Source organism: Pleurodeles waltl, chromosome 11, assembly GCF_031143425.1.
Source record: "Pleurodeles waltl isolate 20211129_DDA chromosome 11, aPleWal1.hap1.20221129, whole genome shotgun sequence".
In the NCBI taxonomy this organism is placed as follows: domain Eukaryota; kingdom Metazoa; phylum Chordata; class Amphibia; order Caudata; family Salamandridae; genus Pleurodeles; species Pleurodeles waltl.
Window position 1 is genome coordinate 785,058,866 of NC_090450.1, and position 25,638 is coordinate 785,084,503.

The following is a 25,638-nucleotide window of genomic DNA, read 5'->3' on the forward strand; positions in this document are numbered from 1 at the left end:
CGAAACGCAAGCCCAAGCGCTTGCGAAGAAGGCTCGACCATAAAAATGCCATTTGCTAGTTCTCTGTCTCTATATTATAGAGTTTTATAGGTCCAGGGGGAACCAGAACTGGCCATCTGGGGTCATTTTCAGTTTTTATATCTAGTCCATAATGGAACAGAAGTATTATGGGCAAGGTGTTTGTACAGTGTATGTGGCACCTCCTAGTGAATTCTTGGCACTCTGCCAGATGCATCAATCGGGCACAGCACAAACAGCCTCGCAACAATTATTTGATGAAATCCCACATAAGAAATATCCAGGAGGCAGGATTGAATCCGAGAATCCTTGCATTGGGGTGTATCTGCCACACAATGGGGCTTGCAAATGACAGGAGAAAGCCAGCACTGCATCTGTAAAGTGCAATTATAGCAACTCACTCTCTAGAGGTTGTAATGGCAAACAAAGACAGGCAAAGCCGGTCTAACCTTTATATTATGAGTGCCAAGCTGTTGGCTTCGCCAATGTTTGTCTGTATAGAATTGTCTGAAAAACGTAAAAGAAAAAAGTTTCAAAATCCTGAAAGAAAAGCAAATGCATCTTAGGGTATCTCAAAACTGTACATTAAATTCGTTTTCAATTTTCATAAATGTCATGTTTTATTTTTCAAATCGTTTTCACTCAAGAAACTGTGAACAGTATTGACAAAGAATAAGAAAGTGTCACAATGAAAAGTGAAACACTTCCCAATACCTAATTTACTTTCCAAAGGATCCAGTCATATGCACTAGCCCAGGGAGCAGATTTATCAGCCTCTAGGAGAAGTATCATGCTAAGTGCACCTTCTGCCTTAGACACCAGCTGAGTAAGTGCAGCGATATGAAAGCCTTTGTGTGCCAAAGCTTTTGCTTAAATGTAATATGTGGAATGCAAGGGATAACCCTTAAAGTGTGATTTCAGCCTTACCCCAGCAGAAATAGCCTTGTTGCTGTGCTTTTACAGAAACTCTGGGAAGGGTGAGGAGCAACACATCTCAGGGGTTGAAGGGGGTATTCCAGGGGGAAAACAGCACAAGAAGAAGAGAACTAGCAAGCACATGTTGAATGTGAAGGAAAAAAGTAGTCCCTTAAGTGTGAGCAGTGGAAGAATACCAGTCAGCCTACCACAACCACAAGAACTGTAAGAAGAAAGATACTATTTTCCAGGGGAGGAAAAAACAGATGAGGAAGTCAGGTAATTGAACAAGAAGCAAGCAAATGAGAGGGGCAATAATGCTAACCAATAGGCAGGCTGTAAAGTCACTGTAAGCTCACAACAGGTCTTTCCCATCCAGACAGCTTGTACTGTATGGTAAGTTTGAGCTAAAAAAAAAAAGATAGCTAAAAAAAAAAAAAGTGATATCGTCCAAACTATCTTCGACGCAACCATGAATCAACCCAATGGAACATTGTCCCTTTGATGCCCAAGGCTGTCATTCAGAGTGAAACTTCCCATCACAGATAGTTTCCAATGTGTGAATGGTTACTGACAGACAAGGGTAGTGGGTGGCTTGTCAGTGGGTTAGAACTACAACTGCTTGTTGTGAGGGGAGGAAAATCTTACAACATTGATCCAAGAGTCCCTTAGTAATTTTTTTCAACATTGTTTTCATTTTTGTAATCATGTTTGCATTTAGATTTCTTATTTAACTATGGCAACACAGCTATGTTGCTTACAGGCCGATTATAATGATGGCTATAAGTGCTAGAACAATAAGTGCTGCTGCTCATAAGTGGAAGAGGTTTCTCACTGACTACAGCTGATCACAATGGTTAATTGCTACTCCACTCTCCAGGTGGAAAGGGGTTGCAGACCAATCACAGGTTTCTCAGTCTTTACGTGTAATGAGTACAATTTTCATCCCTGGGTTCTGCCCTCATTTCTTCGGGTCTCACAGACCCATAACTTGACCCTAAACTGCCTCTGAGTTCAGCATACACGGCAATGGAGACAACACATAAAACCTCACAGAGGCAACCTTCATGGCTTCCCATTCTGTTCAACGAAATTCAGTTAATACCGCATTCTCATCGAAGTACTCTATATGCTGTGTCTTGTAGGGCTCCTGGGCCAAGGCGCCAAGAGAGAATGGGTCTCATTCTCCCTCAGTGAAATCTAATCTTAAATGGATTATGGTCTGAGAGGGTCCTACCAAGGTACTCAGAGCTGCGCATAAGAGACCAACATTCAGTATTACAAAATAAATAATCCAGACGAGTGTGTATCTGATGTCCTGGTGCATAATATAAATACTTCTTCTCTGGATGGCTCAGGCGCCATACATCATGCAAGTCAGATGTTTAGCCCATTGCTGGAAGCGTTTCGTTGAGTGTATGCTTGCCTTGCCCTGTAATGGGGGCACTGAGCAATCCCAGTTATTATTACGTATACAATTAAAGTCACCTCCCCACATTCCTGGGGTTTGCTGTGCGAGTAACAGGGTTGGTGAGAGGGTATCTAAAAAAGCCGTCTTGGGCATTACTAGGTGCATAGAGGTATATCAAGTAGAAAGGGCGCCCATGTAGGGCTCCCTCCACTACTACATACCAGCCTTCAGTATCGATCAAGACCCTCGATTTCACAAAGGGAACCTCTGGGGCGATCCAAATAAGAACTCCTCGGGCGCAGGCCGAGTACCTTGTACCGTACACCTACCCACTCCACTTTCTATTAACTTTGTCCAGCTCTCCCATAGTGAGGTGGGTATCTTGGGAGACATGCAAAATGAATTTGCCTACGCCTGAGGTAGGCATTGGTCTTTTATCTCCGAGCTGGGGTGGCTATACCACAGATATTCTATGTGAGCACATTAAAAGTGGTGACCATACACTTAAGTTTTGTACTCTTGGCCCTCTACTCGCTCCACCCATCTAGCCCTGCCACCCAGTCCCCGTCCCCCACCACATACAGGATCATCCAAATAATAAGAAAGAAAACAGTTAAACCATGATGATGAACAACTCCCCTGCCCCGGCCCTGAGCGTCTAGCTGCACCATGCCATCTCCCCTCAAACAAACCAACCAGCGCTTAACAATTGCCTGAAGTATAGTCAAGTCCATGCAGAACAGTTCGGTAGGAACAGGTCAAGTAAAGTTTGGAGGCAGTCACAATGTGAGCCCATAAACGGACAGCGTGGCAAGGCATCCGGATCCCGCCATCCCATGCAGCTTACCTTGGTGTGAGGTAGTGGACCCATACAGATCCCAAACCCCCTGTTGTCAGGAGGGACCCCTTACAGGTCATCTGCTGAACATGAAGAGATTTTCAGACCCGGATGGGCCCTGGCATCAGATGAGTGTGAACCACTGTAGTCCGATCCAGATTCTGATAGCTGCTCAGGGCATAGGGCTGCAAAGGGGTTTGTGCAGTGGAGGGAAGCCTCTGAGACTACACTGGCTGGTTCAGCTACCACCTGCTCTTTAGTTGGTTTCGCCGTGAAAGATCGCTTCTTACGTCGCCTTAACTTGGGTGTCAGCCAGCTTTCAGTCTCCGAGGTTTCCACCTGCGTGCCTGCTAAGTTCGTAGCATGAAGCCAGATCCACACATCCTCCGGCGAACGGACTATGTGTACCGTGTCACCATTAGTTATGGGTAGCTTCGCCAGAAACAGCAGGGCATATGCCAGAGTAAATTCGCGGCGGCGCTTTTTGACTTTGGCATAGGTATTTCTTTGACAGTGGACCACCATAGTGAGATTGGAATAAGTTGTAATCATTGTATTCTTATATTGCCAAGGGCCTTTGGTGCAAAACCGCTGTAGGAGCAAGTCCCACTCCCGTTAATTAAGCAGTCAAGCTATTATTGGACGCGCTAGGGCACCTGGCAGAGGTGGCCTGCCTGGTGTGCGATGTGCCAGCTCAAGGGAAAAGAATTTCAGTACTTTATCACCCGTAACAAATTTTGTCAGCCAGTTCTCGAGAAATAATTCCAGGCTAGGGCTTTCAGCACGCTCAGGGAAGCCCAAAAAGCAAATGTTGTTACATCTCGAGCGCCCCTCTGCGCATCCTCTGCTCTGCCGTGTAGAGTGGCAACTTTGGTTTCAACCGTCCTGTAAGTCCTGTACTGTCGGTCTCATTGTGGCGAGAGTGGATTCTGCTTCCTCCACTTGATCAACCAGGTGATGGTGATCAGCTCTTAACAGATTCCCATCCAATGATACAGTGTCGATTCAATTTTCTTGAGAGGTTTCAGTGTTCATGATGGCTTGGAGAACCTTATCATATTCAACAGAGTCCGCCTGGAGAGTCACTTCAAAGTGCTGGTGGCTGTCAAGCGTTTTCTCTATGGGTGTGGAGGATGACAGTGTTTTGCCCCTACCTGTAGGCATTGTCTTCACAGTTCTGGGCTTCCCCATTGTGAGAAAGTAGCCTCTTTCCAGCGTGGTTACCCCCACCTTTAGCCTGTTTGTAAGTGTGTGTCAGTGTGTTTTTACTGTCTCACTGGGATCCTGCTAGCCAGGATGCCAGTGCTCATACTTTAAACCCTATTTGTCAGTATGGTTTTCCTGTCTCACTAGGATCCTGCAAGCCAGGACCCCAGTGCTCATAGTTTGTGGCCTAATGTGTGTGTTGTCAGTAGTGCTTAACTGTTTCACTGAAGTTCTGCTAACCCGAACTTCAGTGTTTTTGCTCTCTCTGCTTCCAAATTAGTCACTATAGTGTAGTGACTTCATTTTCCAATTCCAATTGGCACACTGGACTCCCCTTATAAGTCCCTAGTCTATGGTACCTTGGTACCCAGGACATTGGGGTTCCAGGAGATCCTTATGGCCTGCAGCATTTCTTTTGCCACCCATAAGGAGCTCAGACAAACCTTTTCACAGGACTGCCACTGCAGCCTGCGTGAAATCGTGCACACACTATTTCACAGCCATTTTCACTGCACTTAAGTAACTTATAAGTCACCTATATGTCTAACCTTCATTTACTGAAGGCTAGGTGCAAAGTTACTAAGTGTGAGGGCACCCTTGCACTAGCAAAGGTGCGCCCACGTTGTCCAGGGCCAAATTCCTGGACTTTGTGAGTGTGGGGACACCATTACACATGTGCACTACATATAGGTCAATACCTATATTTAGCTTCACAATGGTAACTCCGAAAATGGCCATGTAAGGTGTCTAAGAACATGGAATTGTCCCCCCATTTCAAATCTGGTATTAGGGGGCCAATCCCATGCATCCTGGGGGCTCCACCGTGGACCCCCAGTACAACCAAACCAGCTCTCTGAGGCTTGCACTGCAGCTACAGCTGCCACCTCACAGACAGTGTTCTGCCCTCCCAGGAAGGCAGAACAAAGCATTTCCTTTGGGAGGAGGGTGTTACACCCTCTCCCTTTGGAAATAGGTGTTAGAGGCTTGGGAGGGGTAGCCTCCCAGCGCCTCTGGAAATGCTTTGAAGGGCACAGATGGTGCCCTCCTTGCATAAGCCAGTCTACAACGGTTCAGGGACCCCCAGTCCCTGCTCTGGCACGAAACTGGACACAGGAAAGGGGAGTGACCACTCCCCTGTCCATCACCACCCCAGGGGTGGTGTCCAGAGCTCCTCCAGTGTGTCCTGGGCGTTAGCCATCTTGTTTTCCAAGGTGTGGGGACACTGGTGAGCTCCGAGTGGCCAGTGCCAGCAGGTGACATCAGAGACCCCTCCTGATAGGTGCATTCCTGGTTAGGTAGCCAATCCCCCTTCTCAGGGCTATTCTCTCCTGAGGGTTCCTCTTCAGATTCAGCTTGCAAGTTTCCATCAGGAATGCTCTGCAACTCCTGCTTTATCCTCTGACCGTCGGATCAACCGCAGACTGCTCCAGGAACTGCTGTAACTGCAACAAAGTATCCAGAAAAGCTACTGTGACCCTGTAACTTCAGCTCCAGCCAGCGACTGCAACTGTTTCCAAGGTGTGCATGCTCTGGGGACTCCCTGTCTTCACCCTGCACCAGAAGCACTGAAGAATCTCCCATGGAGTGACAGAGTCAATTCCCTCCTCCAGCAGGCAACTTCTAAGATGATGACCGATTCTCTGGGAATCCTCTCCTGGCGACGAGCATTCTCCCTGGAACATAGGTGGTGGACCCTTTCGGCACAGACTGTCCTAAGGTCCAGCTGTCCAGGTATTGGAGGAGGTAAGAGCTTGTCTTTCTCATTTGCGACAGTATCCTTGTGCACCGCGTCATCTCTACCTCCTGAGGCCTCTGTGCACTATTTGCAAGAATCCTTTGTGCACAGCCTGGCCCAGGTCCCCAGCACTCTATCCATCGACGTTCAACTAGTTGAGTTGTTCTCCGGTAGCGTGGGACCTTCTTTTGTAGTGCTGCAGCAACTGCAATTTGCATCTTCTTTGTCCCCGTCTCCTGGGAGCTCCGTGGGTGGTGCCTGGTTATCTGTGAGTTCCCTCAAGTGTTGGGAGCCCCCTCTGCCTCATCAGTCCGAGTTGAGGCCCCCAGGTCCCTCCTGGGTCCAGGCAGCCCCATTTTGACGCAATCCGTGACCTTGCTTGAACCAAGGCTTGTTGGATGAATCCAGTGCTGCAACTCGCCTGCATCCAACATCTTCACGTGAGTCATCCGTTGCATCATGCAGGAACCCGCAGCCATCTTCTTTGGTGCTCATCTGCAGACTTCTTCCAAAAGGAGAATCTTCTTTTGCACCATCTTCTAGGTTGGCAGGGGATCCTGTCCTTCCTGAAATCTTCTACTACTTCTGGACTTTCTCCCCTCTCTTTACAGGTCTTCAGGTCCAGTAATCCACCATTTGTTGTGTGCAGTCTTGCTTGGTTCTTGCAATACCTCTAATCAGGACTTACAGTGTGCCCTGAGGAAACTTGCAGTACTTTACTCCTACTTTCCTGGGCTCTGGGGTGGCGTATTTTACTTACCTTTGTGGTTTTCTTACACTCCCAGCACCCCTCTACACACTACACTTGCCTAGGGGGGAATGCGTCATTCACATTCCACTTTCTTAGTATATGGTTTGTGTTGCCCCTAGGCCTATTCCTTCCTATTGCATTCAATGGTATTTTCTATTTTTTGCACTATTCTGTGACTATTTCCTTACCTGATTTTGGTCTCTAGTGTATATATTGTGTATAATACTTACCTCTAGAGGGAGTATTGCCTCTAAGATATTTTTGGCCTAGTGTCACAAAAATAAAGTAAATTTATTTTGGTAACACCGAGTATTGTCTTTTATTGTGTATGAGTACTGTGTAACTATAGTGGTATTGCAGGAGCTTTGCATGTCTCCTAGTTCAGCCTAAGCTGCTCTGCTACAGCTACCTCTAACAGCCTAAGCTGCTAGACCACTACTACATTTCACTAATAAGGGATAACTGGACCTGGTATAAGGTGTAAGTACCCAAGCACCCACTACAAGCCAGACCAGCCTCCTACACCCATCATTGTAGCCGAGCACAGCAGGTTGAAGGAAACACAATGGAGCCTGGAGCGGGAAAATCACCACTAATGTGAAAGAGCTTCAGCACAAACAGAACAGGCCCAGGGGCAAAAATTATCAGTGGATGGCAATGTACACCACGCAATGCTGACAAACTATGGATGTTTTACTTCAGGATGAGCATCTATTCACTGATGCACATGGTACATAAGACTTCCTTTCTGGGATCTGCATGCTCATTCCATAATCTCTGGAGTCTCACTTTACTCCTGGGTACAGACAATATAATCTCTGGGACATACCCCTACCCAACTCACACACTCCATCTCATACTCTATGAAGTCTTCCGCTCTCTAAGTCACACCCTACTTGTGGATATAGACAATATATTCAGTGGGTACTCCTGCCTAAGCTGCATTAGTTACTGTATACTTTTATACTTTCTGAAGTCTACCCTGAGAGTCTCACTCTGTTCATGGGTGCAGAAGTTATCTGATTAGGCTTTCTCTTCTGGCCTCTCATCACCATGAAGAATTGAGGACACAGCTCCAACTCCTGTGTTCCACACTAGCAAAGGAGGCTGGGTATATAAGCCATTCCAGGAAGCCACAATAGCATAGGATTCTGGGGACATAACTCTATCCCTGAATCCCACTCAAGTGAAAGAGACAGGTGACACAGTTCCATCCATACACTCCATAACAGCAAAAGGGGTGGGACACAGCTCTCTCCTACAAAAGCAAATTGGCAATAGGTCAACTCAGTGGAAAAGACTATAATAGGCAAGCCTGTTAAATGGTCCTCTACCCAGCTTTCCTTGTAAACTGAGCTGGGAACCCAGGTGACTCGACCTTCTATATTCAAAGCAAAATCCCCTTAATTTGTATTCGGTCTGGCTTTTATCCGGGAGAGTGTTGGCTCCCTCCCACCAAGGGCATCTAATATGAGAGGTGACTCAAAGATCTCTGGCTGGTAAGGGAGTATGAAGAATGTGCCAGATTGCTTTGTATGTAATGTAATTAAGGGAGTGTCACAAATGTCTCAAGAGTTTCCTTGGGTTCTCCTGTTTTGCTCTTCTGCTCCATTTTCCTATTCAGTTAGAACACTTATGAAGGGAGACTCTTTTTCTTATTTTTTTTAGTTAAGTACAGGAAGCCCAGGATACAACAATCAGCAGTCACCCCCTTAACAGGTCAATACGTTTAGATTTGCCCCGAAATGAAAAGCGGATCAAGATATATTGAAACCTAGTAAAAGTAACTTTACTATGTCACAAGAGTAAGTTATGACTTAATAAAAATGGTGACAAACCATCTCTATCTTCTGAGCTTTTTTATGTAAAATAATTGCTCACAGGAACTCCAGGTTGAAAATATTTCTTTAAAAAATGTAAAATGCTTGCAATGTGACATTTTAGGAAGGTAAATGTTGGACTCTCATATGTCCAAATGGTGACTCTCTGTCTTCTGTTTCACTGCTGTTACTCCAGCGTTACAAGCACCCTCGATCATTTAGGTTCTAATTCAGTCTTGAGATTTCCTTGAACAACCTAAGTGATATATTATGACATCCACCACAATCTCTACCTTGCACCTACCTCCTGTCCTTATTCCCAGTGACCAACATGTTTGGAGGGCTGTCCTTCATGTTTATGCAGGTGAAGTCTCCAGCAGAGTTCCCCAGTGCTGTCAATGTTTGTCCTGTCTGTAGGCTGTACACAAGGATCTGTACAAAAACAGGCGAATCAACACTGTTTGTAAATGGCCTTACTTCTGTTGATCTTTCACCAAATATTGTTACCTTAATATGGATAAGAAACATACAACGGGCACTATAAAGGACATATGAGTGAAAATTTGCTGGGCAAACAAGATATTTCATTTCAGACCCAAATCATATGGCTTACCCATGCTGCACACTAATTTTGTTAAATATGTACACTGATAAAACTCACAGAATAACATATAAACAACAGAAATTAGGAGCTGCAGATTGTATCTTTCTTACCAGCTACAAGTCTGTTTCTAAAGCCCATATTCACCAGGCAGGTTTTTAGCACAGAGATGTATTTTACTGACTTGGTGGTAAGGGAAAACTAACCTGCAAAAAGAAGTGTTTGAAAGTGTTACACACAATAGACTTAAAGTAGTCTTCCTCCAAATGTTCTGCTTTCTTCTCTCCTGTTTTTGTTGGCTTTATGACTCTGTGCACTTTAACACTGCTAACCAGTGCTAAAGTGTGTGTGTGCACTCCTTTTGATATAGTAAAATTGGCTTATACCTAATTGGCACAATTAATGTACTTTGAAGTTCCTAGTTAAGTGGTACTACCTGTACCCAGTGTCCGTAAATTAAATGCTACTAGTGGGTCTGCAGCACTTAATGTGCCACCCACTTAAGTAGCCCTTTGAAAGCTTGTGTGCAGTTTTAAACTGCCATTTCGACCTGGCAAATACACATTTTGTCAGGCCCAAACTTTCCTTTCTAATACATATAAGTCACCCCTAGGTTTGGCCTTAAACAGCCCATAGGGCAGAGTGAACCGTCTTTAAAAGGTTGGGCATGCACTTTTAAGTTTAACATGTCCTTCTAGTGAAAAACTCTACCTCTCCCATAGGATAACATTGGGTTACCTTATTACATTTAATTAGTGCTAATGTTTGCTTCGGAACTGATAGAAATGTGATGTTTGGTCTCTAGAGAATTGTAATTTAAAATCCTCTTTAAAGGTAAAGTGTTTTTTTAAATCACAATTCAGAAAAGGCCCTTTTTGGAAAGTTGGCATTTTTTGTCCTAACCATTCAGTGCCTACAGGCTGTATCCAGGGTCACATGAATAGGTGTAGTTGGCAGTTTGCCTTTGTCTATTCCTCCCAAACAGTGTCTCAAAGGGGGACTGGGTGTTGGCAGGATGGGTGATCCTGACAGGATTGGTGGGGGCAGAGCTGTTACCTACCACACTTGCACTTCAATGGGGGCTGTCACAAAGAACTTCACACTAACCTTTTGTCCCCCCAGGCATCTTGGGGCCTGGGCAGGAAGGAAATTTATTTGAGATCCAGATGTGGGGGGAAGTCTAGACATTTCTCCCACTTTGAAGCTGGCACAGGTATAAATATTGGACCCCGAGACCCACTCTTCAGAACACTCTTGGATTTGCGGACTCTACAACAAGGTGGACTGCTCAGCTGCCAGAGGACTGACCAGCTGTTTCAGGATTGCACTGCTGCCTGAGGCCTGTCTTGGTGCTTTCATACAGGACTTCCAGAGTGTCTCCAAGGGTCAGTGCACAGGCCTCCTTGTCTAAACTACCGGGACACAACAGGCTCCTAACCAGCATCTTCATCAGAACAGATGCAGCGCAACACATCCCAATGTAAACCCTTGCATTCCCAGCTCCAGACTGGTGGCTTCCTCAGAACAATGCGGGGCAATGCATTTCAAGGCAACTCCTCACATGGCCAACTCCAGGCCGGTGGCTTCATCTGGCCTGATGCAGCGCACCGCAACTCATATCACGACTCCTGACAGTGGCTTCCCAGCACAATGCATCTCAACACAAGTGCTCACAATGCAGCAACGGACTGGTGGCTTTATCGATGCAACTCAACACCAGCATCGCAGCTCCAGATCGACAGCTTTGACTGTACCAACCTAGTGCAAAGCATCTTAATGCAAGATCATGCAATGCGGTTCCTGCACGACGGTTCCTCAATGCGGTGCAGCACAGGCCAACGCTGAGTTCACATCTTGATTCCAAAGGACACAAGGTACTATCTCAGCAGGCCAAACTTGGTCCTGGGCCCAGCCTGCACTCCATCGAACTCCAGCCTGAACTTGTGACTTTGTCCAGTCCAGCAAACCAGATAACCGTAATTGGAGCTATTTGCTTCCAAGCCCTTTTTTCCTTAAAACCTTTCAAATTGTGTAACTTTGATTCTACTGATTGGATTTTTGTTGTTTTGGTCTCATTTTATTTATTAAAAGATATTCAAGTTTTCTAGATTGATATGGGATTTTTCTTGTGTTGTGTCTTCAATATGGTACTGTCTGAGTACTGCAGAAATACTTTGCATGTTGCCCTTAAGCTAAGCCTGACTGCATTTGTGACAAGCTATCAGAGGGTTAAGCACAGGGTAATTTAGTGATTTTTTGTTGTTCATCCTGAAAATGATTGGGGTTAATGCTTGAGAAGGTTGTTCAACTCCCTCAAATAAAACTCAATTTCTCACATTAAATAAAGAGAAGATCTTACATTAAGAAAAGTGAAGACCCATAATCTAAACAGGAACTTACTAATGGTGTCACAACAAATGAGTGCCCTTCTGCTGTACAAACTTGAAGAATTTTGTTAACAACTTTTAGATAGTAAAAGAAAAAGCAGTAAAGATCATGATAGGCCTATTAAACGTCAGGTTTGGATCAAACAGAAGCCAAAATTCTACATTGAGTTTAAGAGAGTGTCAAAGAATAATCATTAAATTGATTAAAACTAAACACCCCAGCAGTCCTCTCTGCACCTCAACACAACAACCTCAATTGGTTTCAACCAAGTGATACCCATTCCAATACAGGCATGCAACATGTATGCCCAAAACCATTCTGCTACTAACTCAAATGACCCACAATCTGATATGCACATCGGTGTCATTGGCGGACATGTAGAAGCTAAGTTTAACGCACTGTATTTGTGTAACCAGAGTTTGAACGCAGATGCTAAAAAAGATGGTGGGCAGCAACTAGACGTGAGAGACAGTGCATTCATGGTTTCTAGGTGAAAGAGAAAAAGGCAAAGGGTAATTGCCATAGGGTTTTATATGGGGTTACATGCTTCTGTTGTTAATGTGGGCCTAAATCATACTAAGCAGGAGAGAAAATTGATTATAATTGTAGTAGGATGAAATTTCAATCAGAAGTGCTCTTGTTCCTATATTAAGGTACACAAGATATGCTGAATGGTGCTTCATGAATTTGTAATGAGTTTACCCTAATCAAAACATGGCAAGCTAAAGATAGCATAACACTCTGAACAACATCCTCTGTTTTGCTGGAAGCCAGGAGATGAAATCCCACCACCCTTTCTTCCAATGGCAGTAAAGTCATGAAAAGCAATGGTCCAGGATCCCTGAAAGATCTCTGTTAGCATAAACCATGTTCAGAATCACAAGGGCCTGATCTTCCCGGATGTTGTGAAAATATTCAACAGAGGAAAAATCGTATTGATAATCCTAAAACACTAGATGTCTGCTATAGCAACTTTTGTTACTTGTGCAAACACGGGCAAGTGTTTATGCACTTGAAAGTCCAGTGTGGAATAGCAAATTCTAAATAGTTCTACCCAGCTCTCCAGAGGGTAGTTTGTAATAAGGTGTTTCCACTGTATCTATTTTGAAAGATTAATTTTAGGGCTATTTTTAGCAGTCTCCTGAAAAATGTTGCAAGGAACCTGGTAACTTTGTTACGGGCGCACGCACATGCAGTCTTTTTTTTAACATAAGTTGTGTATCACTGGCATAGTTACAAAAAACTATGACGAAGAAGCGCAACCGAACCAGTCAGTAAAAATAAATATGCAATATAAAATAAGGGAAAATGGATGGGACCTTGGGACACCGTGCAAGGAATGGGTTTACTAAATTATCATCTAAACAAATTGGAATATTCATCAACCTATAGTCAAGGTATAGATGGAAATGGACATAGAGCAAGTAAAAGAAATGCTGCTTCTATAGGTCCCAGGAATTTGGGAAAAATAGGTGCAGCTGCACTCTTGCCAAAAAGAGGATTATTTTAATGGGGATTTAAAAATATGCTGCTGTTCTGCCAAGAAAGGCAATCGACATCTTGGACTGCTTCCAAAAGCTGAACCAAAATCAATACACTGAACTTTTGTCGCACAAAGCAATGACATAAGCCATGCAAATGTCAGATCAGGGGTATTTCACTTCTCTCTTTTTGCTTACTAAAAAAAAAAAAAAAAAAAAAAAAAAGAGTGAATAGGACCCCTTCCCTTTTTTTTGCTAAGTGGTACCTATTTAGCTAAGGCATTCTGACAGTATACCTAAGCATAACGGCTTCAATTCTTGCAGCTTCTCAGTGGCACCAGATATTTTTACAGAGTCTAAATAAATCCATGTGTTAACCTCCTCTATGAATGATTAGGCATAAACCTCTCACCATGCTTTAGTTAAAGAAAAGGAAAGACTGAACAGTTCATGGATGACGGTGATGTGTTAAAGGGGGCTCTCAGCTACCAATTGAAGAAGTGGTCGCTAGGAAATTCCACTCCTGAGGTCTTTACCTCAGCAGTGCTTGAAAGTACATCCCCAGAGTCTGGGACTCTGTACATGATCTGAACGTGCACTCCTCACTCCCGACTTCTAACTACTCTTTTCTCCAACTTCAAGTAAGATGGTTGTGATTGGCCATCCAATCAGCTTACAGCCATGCAAACAAGAGGACAGCAGCACTAAAATGTGGACAGCTAGTTCCGGATAGCACATGGACACCACATACTGCCTTGAATAGATAATGCAGCATGAACATCACACTCTCATGTCAGCATTAGGGAGTCAGGGCAAATGAGCAGAACCTTGAAGAGAAACATATGGACAACAGTTTAACTCTGAGATAAACCTGCTACGTATCAAATAAGCCAATACTGTATGAAAATGGCTCACCTGATATGACGTTCTATGCAGAAAGTGGCCATGCCTGGTATACTGGTCATTCTTGGCTTCTAACTAGCCCTCTTGGGGTCAGATCTACAGCCCAAGCATTTGTTGGCCTCCCTGGCATATGATGGGCATTCTCAGCACGTGATGGGACTATAGAGTGACATGTAGCAGAATCGGTGTATGTTTTATGGTGGTAGATGTGAACAAATGCTGAAAACAAGTTGCTACCTGGAGACCAAACTCACATTAATACTCAAACAGAAAACTGGTACTTGGAAAAAATGGTTATTTAATGACACAGTTTTATATAGAGGAATCTTATTGATTTACCCAAAATGAAAAACTGATATGGAGGTGCAATATAAGAGAATTCTCACAAAATTAGAAGATGGTGTTTGAGCAAACAGTTGATATAGCAAATATGAAAAGGTGATTTTTGAGGTGTGAAAAACAACCTGCTGAAATTTCAGGATAATATGATTATACTTCCATACATGTACAGGTATAATTTAAAGCCTGAATTCCAATTTGCTGCTGGTGAGATTGCTTTAGTGTCTCTGGGCACTTGCTACTTAACGTCATTATTTCATTCACCACAAGGAAGCCTTTACAAGTGTTTACAAATGTAGGATTTTGAAGAATTAGCCTCGTTAGTGCGGCCTGAAACTGCAAGACCGGTGAAACGCAAACTAAATTGTCTGATGTCTGAACCTGTGAAGTCTGGTAAACTAAGCAGCAGCTCTACTGTCAGATCTTAAGGGAGAGCTCTTATCTGCAGGGAGGTTTGCCGACTAATGACTGAGGTTGAAACTTCTCATTTGCCAACGACTCTTTTAAGTATTCAACTGATGGCCTACTTTGAGGGGACAGGGTCGAAAAACGTAAGTAAGCGGATGGTAGAAGTGAAGAAAGCTGCTAGAGACATTTATTTTAAAAAAAAAACTTGACAGCTGGCCATGCCAAATTGTCTAACCGGATTATTTGAACAGCCTGTAAACGATGCTGCTTTTTACTCCATCATGTCAACTGTGCGGAAAAATGCACTGCTTTGCCTCAGCATTTTCAAAGTTCTTTTGCGGGTTGTGGGCCGAACTCCCTAACACGAATCCGTAAGGTCGAGCTTGTTTGCCCCGCCATGAAAGCACTGGAGTATTTGATATGTGCCCTGTAAGAACAGAATGTAAAATGTGCGGCCTTTTAACTGATTAATCTGAAAATCAATCAGTGAAAGGCGTCATTTTGCTTAATTTTAAAAAACATTTTCCAGGGAGGAAAACTCTCCAGTCCCACCAATAAGGTCGTATCTGTAAACTTTGCTCGCTGACTTTGTACAATTCAGGGCAGCTATCTATGCTGCACCACTGTCAGTGTTCACCAGACATTACTGACAATTGAGGCGTTCATTACCTTAGAATTCTTAGCTTTGGCTGGGATGTCTGAGTAAGCTTAGGTTTCTCTCTCTGGTGCTCATATTAGCTTTTAAAGTAGTGGTAAAAGAGAAGCATCATTCAGTAGTTTTGGTTCCAAATATATAATATTAAAAAGACGTTGGTCGTTTGCATGGAGGACTGAGGTCTAGTTAGTATAGTACGAAAGTTTTGAGCAACTTCACTATCAAATTTCCAATCTTGAACTGTTACAAAACAACGCACACTGATGTGTCAAATGATAAATCAACAACTTTTAGTCGTCACTCTGGTTTCAGGTTTGAGGATCTAAACCAAGTTCGCCTTTTCATGGAGAACAATCAATTTTCATTGCTACTCCAGGCAGTTAATCATGTTCTTAGGCATGAGACACTTTTGCTCTGCTGCTTCTCTGTCCAAATGAAAACATGAAATAGTAGTGCTCTTAAACTGCTGTTGGCAATGGGGGAATTCTATTGCTCAAACTCAAGCTTCAACAGCAAAGAGACACTGTAGGCAATAGCTGTCCATTATAGTATTTCCTTGACTAGGACCAGAGGAATCCCTATCCCACAACTGAAAATGCTTTAGACAAAAGCATGCAAGTGATAAATGAGGAGATTTATAATTGTTGGCAAGCGTTACAAAAATACTATAGAGTGATTTCCTGCATAAAAATATAATACCTAAGATGTTAAAGTCAATTAAAATGTTCTATGCAGTTCAGACCATTAAAAATCTACCCACTGCACGTCACATCTAAAAATGTAATCTTTAATAAAAATCTTATTGCCTCCTCTCGTGCCTTAATCCCATATTTCATTAAAATGCTACCCTGTGTTTTTAATAATTATTACTGAAGGCAAATAATCAGGCCCTGCAGCACAAGTTGAATTGATTGTTGGAATTATCATTTTCAGTGAGCTTTCAGACAAGTATTCAAGGTCTTCTTCAACCATTTATGGATCTTTCTTACTTTCCTTCCACTTGCCTTATACAGTCCATTCAGAAAATTAAACCAACATTCTTCTAGAGCCATACATGATGGATCACTTCTGCCCGCTCTTTTAGCCCTCTGGACTATTCTCCAGAACACACTCATGTCCTTAGATGTGAGCACTCATTGCATTTCCTCTCAACTTGGCCTATATAATACAATGCCTTATTTCTTTTTAACCGTTGCCGCGTACTCAGCTTTTTTGCTTCATATTATCTGAGCGACCTTACATTCCTATATTTTTCCCAGTTTATCCTCTCATGTTTCTCAGCTCAGCTTGCTTTTGAAATTAAGGCAGTCACTATCAAACCATACAGCTTGTTTCCAGAAATGTCAATGCTCAGCCCTCAACCTACAGGGTCTCTTCTATTGCTCAATTGTCAGACAGTTTACTACCCTCCCAATTAGCTCTGTATGCTCAAATGGGATTTCATCATTGTTGATGCTCCAAGAATCCAAATTAATTTGCCTCTGGCCATGGGCAAATCGTGCAAGGAGCTGCTCATCGATCCTAGTCGTCACACTAAATAAAAATTGGTGCAACTAAGGGTCTAAGCAGACTCAGACTGCATGACACATCAGCAAAATGTTGCCGTTGCTAGAGTTGAAGCTGAAGTAACATCTTTGTTCGTACGACTGAATACTGTGCTCCTGTGAACCAAATCTAATGCATTTGGAATATAAGTTGCTTTTACTTCTTAGAACTCAGCTTCAGTCAACTAGCTTTTGCTGTCAGTTGGAGATCTGTTGTTTCTAACACCTTACAGTTAGAGTGGACTTTAGGACAGCCTCTTGTTAAAGACTGGATGGCTCTGCTATCTATGTTCCTTCCTTGTTCCTGATGTGATGGATTCCCTCCCTTATATATTTGTCACGCCAACAAGCATTTAGACTGGATGATGTATCCTTTAACTGCTGACATCAGACCTTGCTTTGTAGTGCAGGAGAGGGACTACTTTCTCTCCCTCTCTTTCCTCTGCTCTCCCTTAACCATCCTCATCCCTCCCTATATTACTACTCCCCCACTCAGCACCCTCTTGACAGCTCATGTTTTACTGCTTGCCTCACACTATGGTCTGACGGCCATCATAAGTGGTTTTTAATCATTATGGAATGGCCACACACACTTGAATGTGTGCACATACATGGTGGGAATCCTGGAATGGCGTTTGTATTATTTGAACAGCTCCCATTCAGAGATGGTCTCTGCAGATAATTGTGCATCCATGGCATGCATGACAGCCTCGTTTGAACAACATTCAAAGATGGCCACCATGTATCAGCGCAAACCTATATTTAATGCATTTTGTAATATTTTAACACCCTCAATTGTAAATTGTGTGCTGTGGACGAACAAGTGTTTGTAATCTAAGATTATTTTTTGCAAAGCCAATTGGTTTCAGTGCAGAGAGACTTATAGGATCTGCCAATGCTTGTGTTTTTTTTTAGAGAGCAATATCTTTTGAGGACAGATAACCGCTACATTTCTCAGTTTTGGTCAGTAGTGTTAGAGGTCTGCTTTTAGCACATTTTGATTTGAGGGGGCTAAGACAGGGGGCTTGCTGTCAAATAGAACTAGTGACCAAAAGTAAACCTGGAAATTCTATGACAATACAACTTCTCTGAGTCACCCAGGCTTCGGGTAGATTAAACAACATCTTTGTGCCTAAGCTCGAACTCAGTGCAACAGTTCTTCAAGGCGGGGGTGTCCATTCCTTGAACTGAAAAGTCTTTACCAAGTCAGAACAAGTCTCATGGTGATTTTACCTTTGCTGGATTTACTTACAGATTACTCAAACAAGTGCATCTCAGATGGAGGAAAGGCACGGAGAAACAGTCTCTGGCGAAGAGAAAGCCAGCATGAGAAGAGGGTAGGGGTAGCTCTTAATGAACGGAGGGAGACTGTCAGAACTGGAGGAGAGGCAATAGAAAACGAGTAATGGGTACAGAAAAATGCCAGGTGAGGAGAAGAGAGACGCCAAGCCTCTGATAAATGGAGGAACAAAAGCTACCCCTCTGTTAATAAATGTTCCTGAAAGAACATCACAGCCATGCAAAAAGTGAAATGTTGCCGCCTCCAGCTCTCTCATCAGTGTGTGATGCCAAATGGTGAGTCACTGGCTCTTCCTAATGGTGCTCACTGCCACGCAGTCTTTTTGTAATGCTAAAATCACATGGCCACGCTTCTAGAGTCCCTGGACCCCAGATGAAGTCAGTCATCACGTGCCTCCTGACGTCCATTACAGAAACTGCTGCTGTTGTCACTCGAGCAATCAATCTCGGCCCTGTGTGTGCAATGCAGTTTAAACACCGACACCCTAGTCTACTGCACTTAAGAGTGAGAGGAACGTATATGAAAAGGGTGAGCACGCAGAGCTGCTGTGAACCCTCCAAGGAATGGCGCAACAGCCTATGGAAGCTCTTAATAAGATCACGTGCATGGGTAGGGGGGACCCAAGTGTGTTATGCACAGACAGGTGTAATCCAGTAATGGATGAAAGCAGCAACCACAAACTAATGCTTCTTCGCACCCAGTAAATTATGGATATGTGTGTGTGTGTGTATATAAATAATATATATATATACAATTTTTTTTTAAGGGTCGGGAAAGGAGGAACGAGAAAACGAGAAAAGTAGAAGATGTGCAGTTATTTGTCAATTTAAAAATGGCGTCGACGAGCTCCTGCCTATACACTAATAGTTTGTTAAATTATGATATGTTGAGCACGAGGAATAGCTCTGTAATTGAAATGGGACCCGTTCATCGGATTTCCATTGTTTCACAGGACCCGTGGAAGAAGAGGTCTGCCGGTAACCAATAACGAGACGAGTCGCCGAGGCACTAGTTTTGAGGATATTAAACAAATGAAGGGATTACTAAATACGACTGCCAGTTAGGCTAAAACACCTGCAGTAACATACTTCAGCTTTTACGATTAAATACACTCAAACGTAATGTATCTGCAAGCTACTCAACAACAACAAGGCTCGCCAGCAACACACACCCAGTCAATAGATGTAACTCTAGCAGCCATACAAAAAGCAAGATGCCTCTTAGAGTACTTAACTCTCTGAGCACGCCATAACACCAACACTGCAACCTAAAGTAACGTGGTCTACTCTGCAGTACTACCTCAACATACCTTCGGGACTATTCACAACAGTAAGTAACACTTGTGAGTAATTTACAGATGTAAATTGACTCTTTAGGTAGTCACAAATACAAAATATAAAGTTACTAGAAAGGTAAGTCTTTCTCGTCTTCATCTCCTGAAAAAAAGTGTGTGTGTTGGGGGGGTGGGGAGCTAACTTCTACGTGTAAGTTGCAATATAAAAAATAGAAAGTCTAGAATCACACACCAAACTCCTGGTAGTGCATCACTCAAATGTAATTAAATATAAGTAAAATAGTTTAATTATATATACCACTTTTAATAATTATTAATGCACAATAAAACCTTTCTTTGACTTTGAAGGGAATATATTTTGAAAATACTCTTAAGAAAAAAAAATGAATGTAATTTAATATATTTTAAATAACTTAATTTTTATTTCAGAGGGTAGTATTAAGCATAAAAATATGTTCACAACTTTTTTACAAATTGATTTTTTTTTTTTTACTTTTACCTATACTCTAGCAAGCAGAAATCTCTGTCCCTGCATATGAAAAGCCAGGAGGGACACTTTGTGTTACAGTATATCCCATAGACAGCCACATAAGTGAACATGCTGGAAAAGATGGGCGTAGCTAGGTCAGTAAGCATGAGGGGTGTGAGCTTCAGATTTTCCAACAATCATGCAGGTGTTTAATGTTAAAATACATTATACAACAAGCAGGGCCCATGAGATAGGCTAAAGGGGCAATGGAAAGGTAGACGAATGAGGATTGGTTGGGGTACTAAGTGAAAGAAAACACAATATTTTGTAGAATAAACAGATTTTTTGAAGTCTTTCAAAACAGAGAGTGGGTGAAAGTGTACGTTGTTGTCAATGTGCATGTAACATTTCCTGGGGAATCTGAAAGACACCTCACCATACCCAAACAAAAGCACCTGTATCCAAATATGTACCAGAAAATACATTTATTAGGTGGGGTGTAAAAACCCAAACGCCACCTTCCCCAAAGCTACATCCCTGGGAAAAGAGGAAATGGCTACCTCTGCCCATGACTAACATTAGGAAGCAACTCAGAACATATGGGGTTTCCAAGGGTGCCCCAATCTCACCTCACCTATGCCCCAGACGCTCACGTACATTTCCAGCTATGCTAGTCCTGACAGTGAGTTTTGTGGAAAAAGCCTGCACATCACTAACAGAATCAGCCGCCACCAGCCGTTACCAGAGTCCTAACTTGAGCCTGGGAACTGTAGTCCCCTAATCCATACACATTCCACTTTGGGTGGTTCCTAAAACCTCTGTGACAGCAACACGTCATTATCACATAAAGCACAGATCAGGAGACTAGTGACATTGACGTCCTGTACCGGAAAATAACCCTGGTCTGTCAGAACGCTCACAATTAGAAATATTTTGTCATCTTGACACTGACCTAGGGACTTTCAACCCTATAAATAGAAACTGGAGGCCTCGTCAGCAAAAATAAAACCATAACATGATCACAAACCTCTGGGACCCCCTGCATGTAGATTCCAAATATATGATACACCATCACCTACCTTAACTTAATGAGTTCTAAATAGATACTAATACCAGTTCCAAGCCTCTTCAAGCAAAAGTTACACTCCTTAGTTCGGGGTTTTCATTGATTTGCAGTTACAGGTGTGTAGTTTGTGCATGAAACACAAATGCGTGGTTTATATATGAAAACATATGTTGTAAATTACTTATATGATTAACTACAAACAGTGTAGTTTAAACACCAGCTAGGTGTGAAAAGGTAAGATTCCCATGATGATGACTTTACACAATTGACTGTCACCTGTTTTTAATGACTAATTTCATGCTTTCTATGTTCAAGAAGGTGCATGTTGGGCGTCCAGCGCCAAGTGGTTGGTTTTGTACAAAATTACAAAGTACATGGCCTACCCATGATACTGGAGTCTGCGGCATGCACACATTGATTTGTGTTTTGCATGAACCATCATCATATTGAGTGAGGGTATCCATCTGTCCACAACAGGCATCTAAAATTGATGGACGAGATCATATGACCAGGTGCTGGACACCACCAATAATATGATGAGCCTGGCACTATCTTTCCAATTTAAGTTGCTGTTATTTATTCTGGTCCCAGGCTTCAGGACAAACCAAAACAATTATACAAAAGCCCCCAATAACAAAACTGTTTCAGTTAAAGAAATCACAAAATAGATGCCTCAGACACACTTGTGTACAATGATCTTGGCACAATAGTACGGATGCTTATCTTGTCCAGCAGGACTTGGCTAACATTCTCTAAACAGGTATCCCTAGGTCCTAGGTCAGTGCTGCAAACTAATATCTGTTTAATGCCCAGAAGCAAAAAATATCACACGGAGCTAGAAGAAATATCATTTCTTTCTGTTAGATACCCCAGGTATTGGTACTTCTGGGATGCGAAACACCAGCCCATTACAAGAACTGCACTCAAAATGGGTAATAAACGAGCACAAACCAATAGGAAGTTTCTTTGAATGACATGTTTTATTGCATTTACCAGGTTATCAATAGTGTGAATAAAGTGTTGATCTGGCATGATCCAGGAAGCTATTTGCCCACGTTCGAGTGCAAATCAGTGCATTCAGAACGATGAAATCCCATTCGTTATTCACTGAGACAGAAATGGTTGGGTTTTGCTCTCTTTGACTGTAGTCACTAATACAGAAATGTACCAAGGAATTTCAGCCTGGAGGGTAGAGTTTCTATGCAAGGAAATTTGAGTTCACTTGCAAAAGATGGTGAATATCAACAAATTAGTAGGTTCGTGAATATATAGGAAACCTCCTCAGGTTCCCATTCCAAATGTGCCTGTTCATTTACTCCGCTCAAAGGCAATAGTAAATAGGTGTTTGGGGGACACTATCAAAATTGATTTGGGTGTAAGCAAAGGTTTTTGCACACAGCAGCTGATGATTTGGAAGAGGATAAACACACATTGCAACTTCACTGTCGCGTGGCATTTCCAATGTATTTTTATTTGTGCAGAGGGTGAATACCAGCACCCATTTTAGGAATGCAGTTTTAATCACCAGACTTTGTTCTAAAGGAATAGAGGAACGCAGAGAAAGGTACAAAAAGGGCGAAAAGAAACCGGAAAACTGTGACAAATGGAGAAACCAGTGATGAAAAATATTCTGCATCACTGAGATAAAGAAACAGTGAGTTTATGGTGGTGAAACAAACATGAGGCATAATCAAGACAAAGCAGCCTTGGTATTCGCAACCCTGGCATTCGGCGCTGGGATCTAAGAAAATCTTTGTGCCAGTACACTTATTTTATCATTATTATTTTAACACATAAAACATTGAAAATACACAGTTGTTATATTTCTATAAGTGAAAATATTCAAGTGCGTACCAATGGAAATCAGCTAATGGAGTATTTTTTCCAGTAGTTTTTGTGAATCGGGCCCTTTAATATAGTCACCTCATATTTGTGCACAAGCTTTAGAAACTCCCATGAAATAAGCAGAGGACGCCTCCTCCACCACCAAGTGCATACAGAGCGATCTTTTAGCTGGTGCTCCACAATACATCACTGCACTTTACTCACAAATCCATTTGCTGATAAAACAATCGCGGACACAGAAGGTGGCTCTACCGCACCGTACTTATCTGCATCATGGCTATGTTTTTTTAGATAGAGTGACTGGTTGGCAACACAGTCCTCATTTCTATCAAACGGTTGGATTTTGAGTGTCTAAGCTATATTTACTATGAAAAGAAAAATTCGCAAAGAATATGCATTATTTTGGAGATGGAGAGTTTAGCCTACTCGTCCAAAAAAAGAGATTTGGGATTCTAAAATCTGACGATTGAGGAGTGGTTGACTTTTCAAACTGTAATCAGTGCACTGGAAAATCTATCAGTGTGGTGAAAGTGTCACCCCTGTAAGTTTAAGAGTAAGGACAGCAAAGACAACACTACTGGGTATAGCGACCATACAAAATGCAGAGGGCACCCATAAACTCATAAGGAGGTAGATTCACTTCATGGCACTGCCTCCAAACCTCCCTTTTACTACATGTAAGGCACCCCTAAGGCCCTAGGTAGTCCCATGGGCAGGGTGCAGTGCATTTAAAAGATAGGGCATGTACTGGTGTGTTTTACATGACCTGATAGTGAAATATGGCCTAATTAGTTTTTCACTATTGCAAGGCCTATCTCCCCCATAGCTTAACACAGGGGCTGCCTTTAAATATTTTTTAAGTGCAATTTCCCATTGGGAGCAGATGGAGATATGGAGTTTGGGGTCACTAAACTCACAATGTATAAATACGTCTTTTGGCAGAGATGGTTTTTATATTGTCTGTTTGAAAAAGCCACTTTGAGAAAGTGGGCATTTTCTTGCTTACCTATTCTGTGCCTCTGCCTGACTGTGGAGTCAACATCTGGGTAAGACTGACAGTTGGGCTGTTTGTGAATTCCCTCTAGACAGTGACACAAAGGAAGCTGAGGTGTGTACTGCATAACCTGAGGAGTCTCCTGGGCTAGAGTGGGGAGGGAGGAACTGACACATGCACCTGATAGGACTGTGCCCGTCCTCACACAGTGCAGTCTCCAACCCCCTGGAGTGTGACTGGAGCCATGCCGGGGCAAAGCAGGATATTGTGGACGACAGAGACTTTCCTTGTAAGTTTGCCTACTTAAAAGGTAGAAATGAGTATAAGTAGTGGACCCAAACCCCCTGACTTTTAGAACACTTCAGAATCAAGAGGAACCTCTGCCATGGAGAAGAGCTGAAGAGTTGGAGGAGGAGTACTGCCCCTTTGCTGTGTGTGCTTTGCTGGGTTGGTCTGCAGTTGCTGCATCTGCCTTAAAGAGGACATAAACTGGACTTTGCTGTGCATCCTGCTTGTGAAGTTTCTCCAAGGGCTTGGAGTAGAGCTTGCCTCCTGTTGGAAGTCTCAGGGATATCAAAGACTTCAGTTTCATCTGCCTACAGCACTGTGAATTATGTGTTTTGTGCTCCAACAGAAGAAAAACGACAACAACTCCGTCAACGATGTTGCTGACTGCACCGTGACCTGACGGCACCACCCGGAGCCTGGTCCCACATCCCACCGCAACCCTGGTCTCACCTGATGCGGCCACCGAGCCGCTGCTTGCACCGTGACCTGTGGGCCCTGCACTCCGCATTGCTTTGCTCACACTGCAGCATTAGCATCCTCAACAACACCACTGCACGCTGAACCCAACGCCGCTGCCTCTACCGTGGTCACCACTCGTGAGGTACACGAAGCACCATCCTGCACTGCAGGCCCGGTCCATTGATGCCAGCATCGTCAACAGATGCCCCTGTCTCTGCACAGCGACCCATGGGCACCGTACGGAGCCCGCCTTGTGTTGTACCGCCACCTTGGGCCTACTGACGACAGCACTTCAGCAACGACGACACCACTGCCAGCACCATGACCTGGAGTCACCTCACGTCGTGCCGCCCCGCTTCACACGCAGCCCTGGTCTCACTGACGCCGCAGGATGCCGTCACCGAGCCACTGCCTGCACGTGACCTGTGGGCATCGCACGTCGCATCGTACCACAGCCCCAACGTCATTAACACCAGCGCTCTTGACTTTGTCATCCCCCCAGAGTTCGATATGCAACGTGTGCAACTTCAAGGGCCCCCACACAGACATCTGGAACCGACGCCTGCGATGCCACACTCTGGACCTCAGTTTTCATGGTACTGTTTGCGGGTCTTCTCGACACCATAAATGGCCCTCGACGCCGTGGCCGGCCTGAACAGTTGGATTTGTTGTTCATGACGTCGTGATAGCCGCAGAGACAGCCATTGACTTCAGGGAAATTCATAAATATATTATTGTATGTTGGATTTTTCTGGTTTTGGTCGTGTTTTGCATTGAAAAATATTGGCTATTTTTCTAAAACTGCTGTGGTGTCCTTTTGTAGTCTTTTCACTGTATTACTGTGTGCTAGGTGCAAATGCTTTGGACATTGCTTCTTAGATAAGCCTGTCTGCTTGTGCCAAGCTACCAA

The 25,638-nt window shown here is 43.4% G+C and overlaps 1 protein-coding gene across 1 annotated transcript in view; it reads right to left on the reverse strand.

The window, feature by feature from the left end:
• Positions 1–25,638, reverse strand: part of FBXW8 (F-box and WD repeat domain containing 8) — a 484,866-nt gene that overhangs the window by 44,041 nt on the left and 415,187 nt on the right. The window contains exon 8 of the mRNA XM_069214505.1: positions 8,999–9,126. Within this exon, the coding sequence (XP_069070606.1) occupies positions 8,999–9,126 (128 nt within the window). The remainder of the gene's footprint in view (positions 1–8,998; positions 9,127–25,638) is intronic.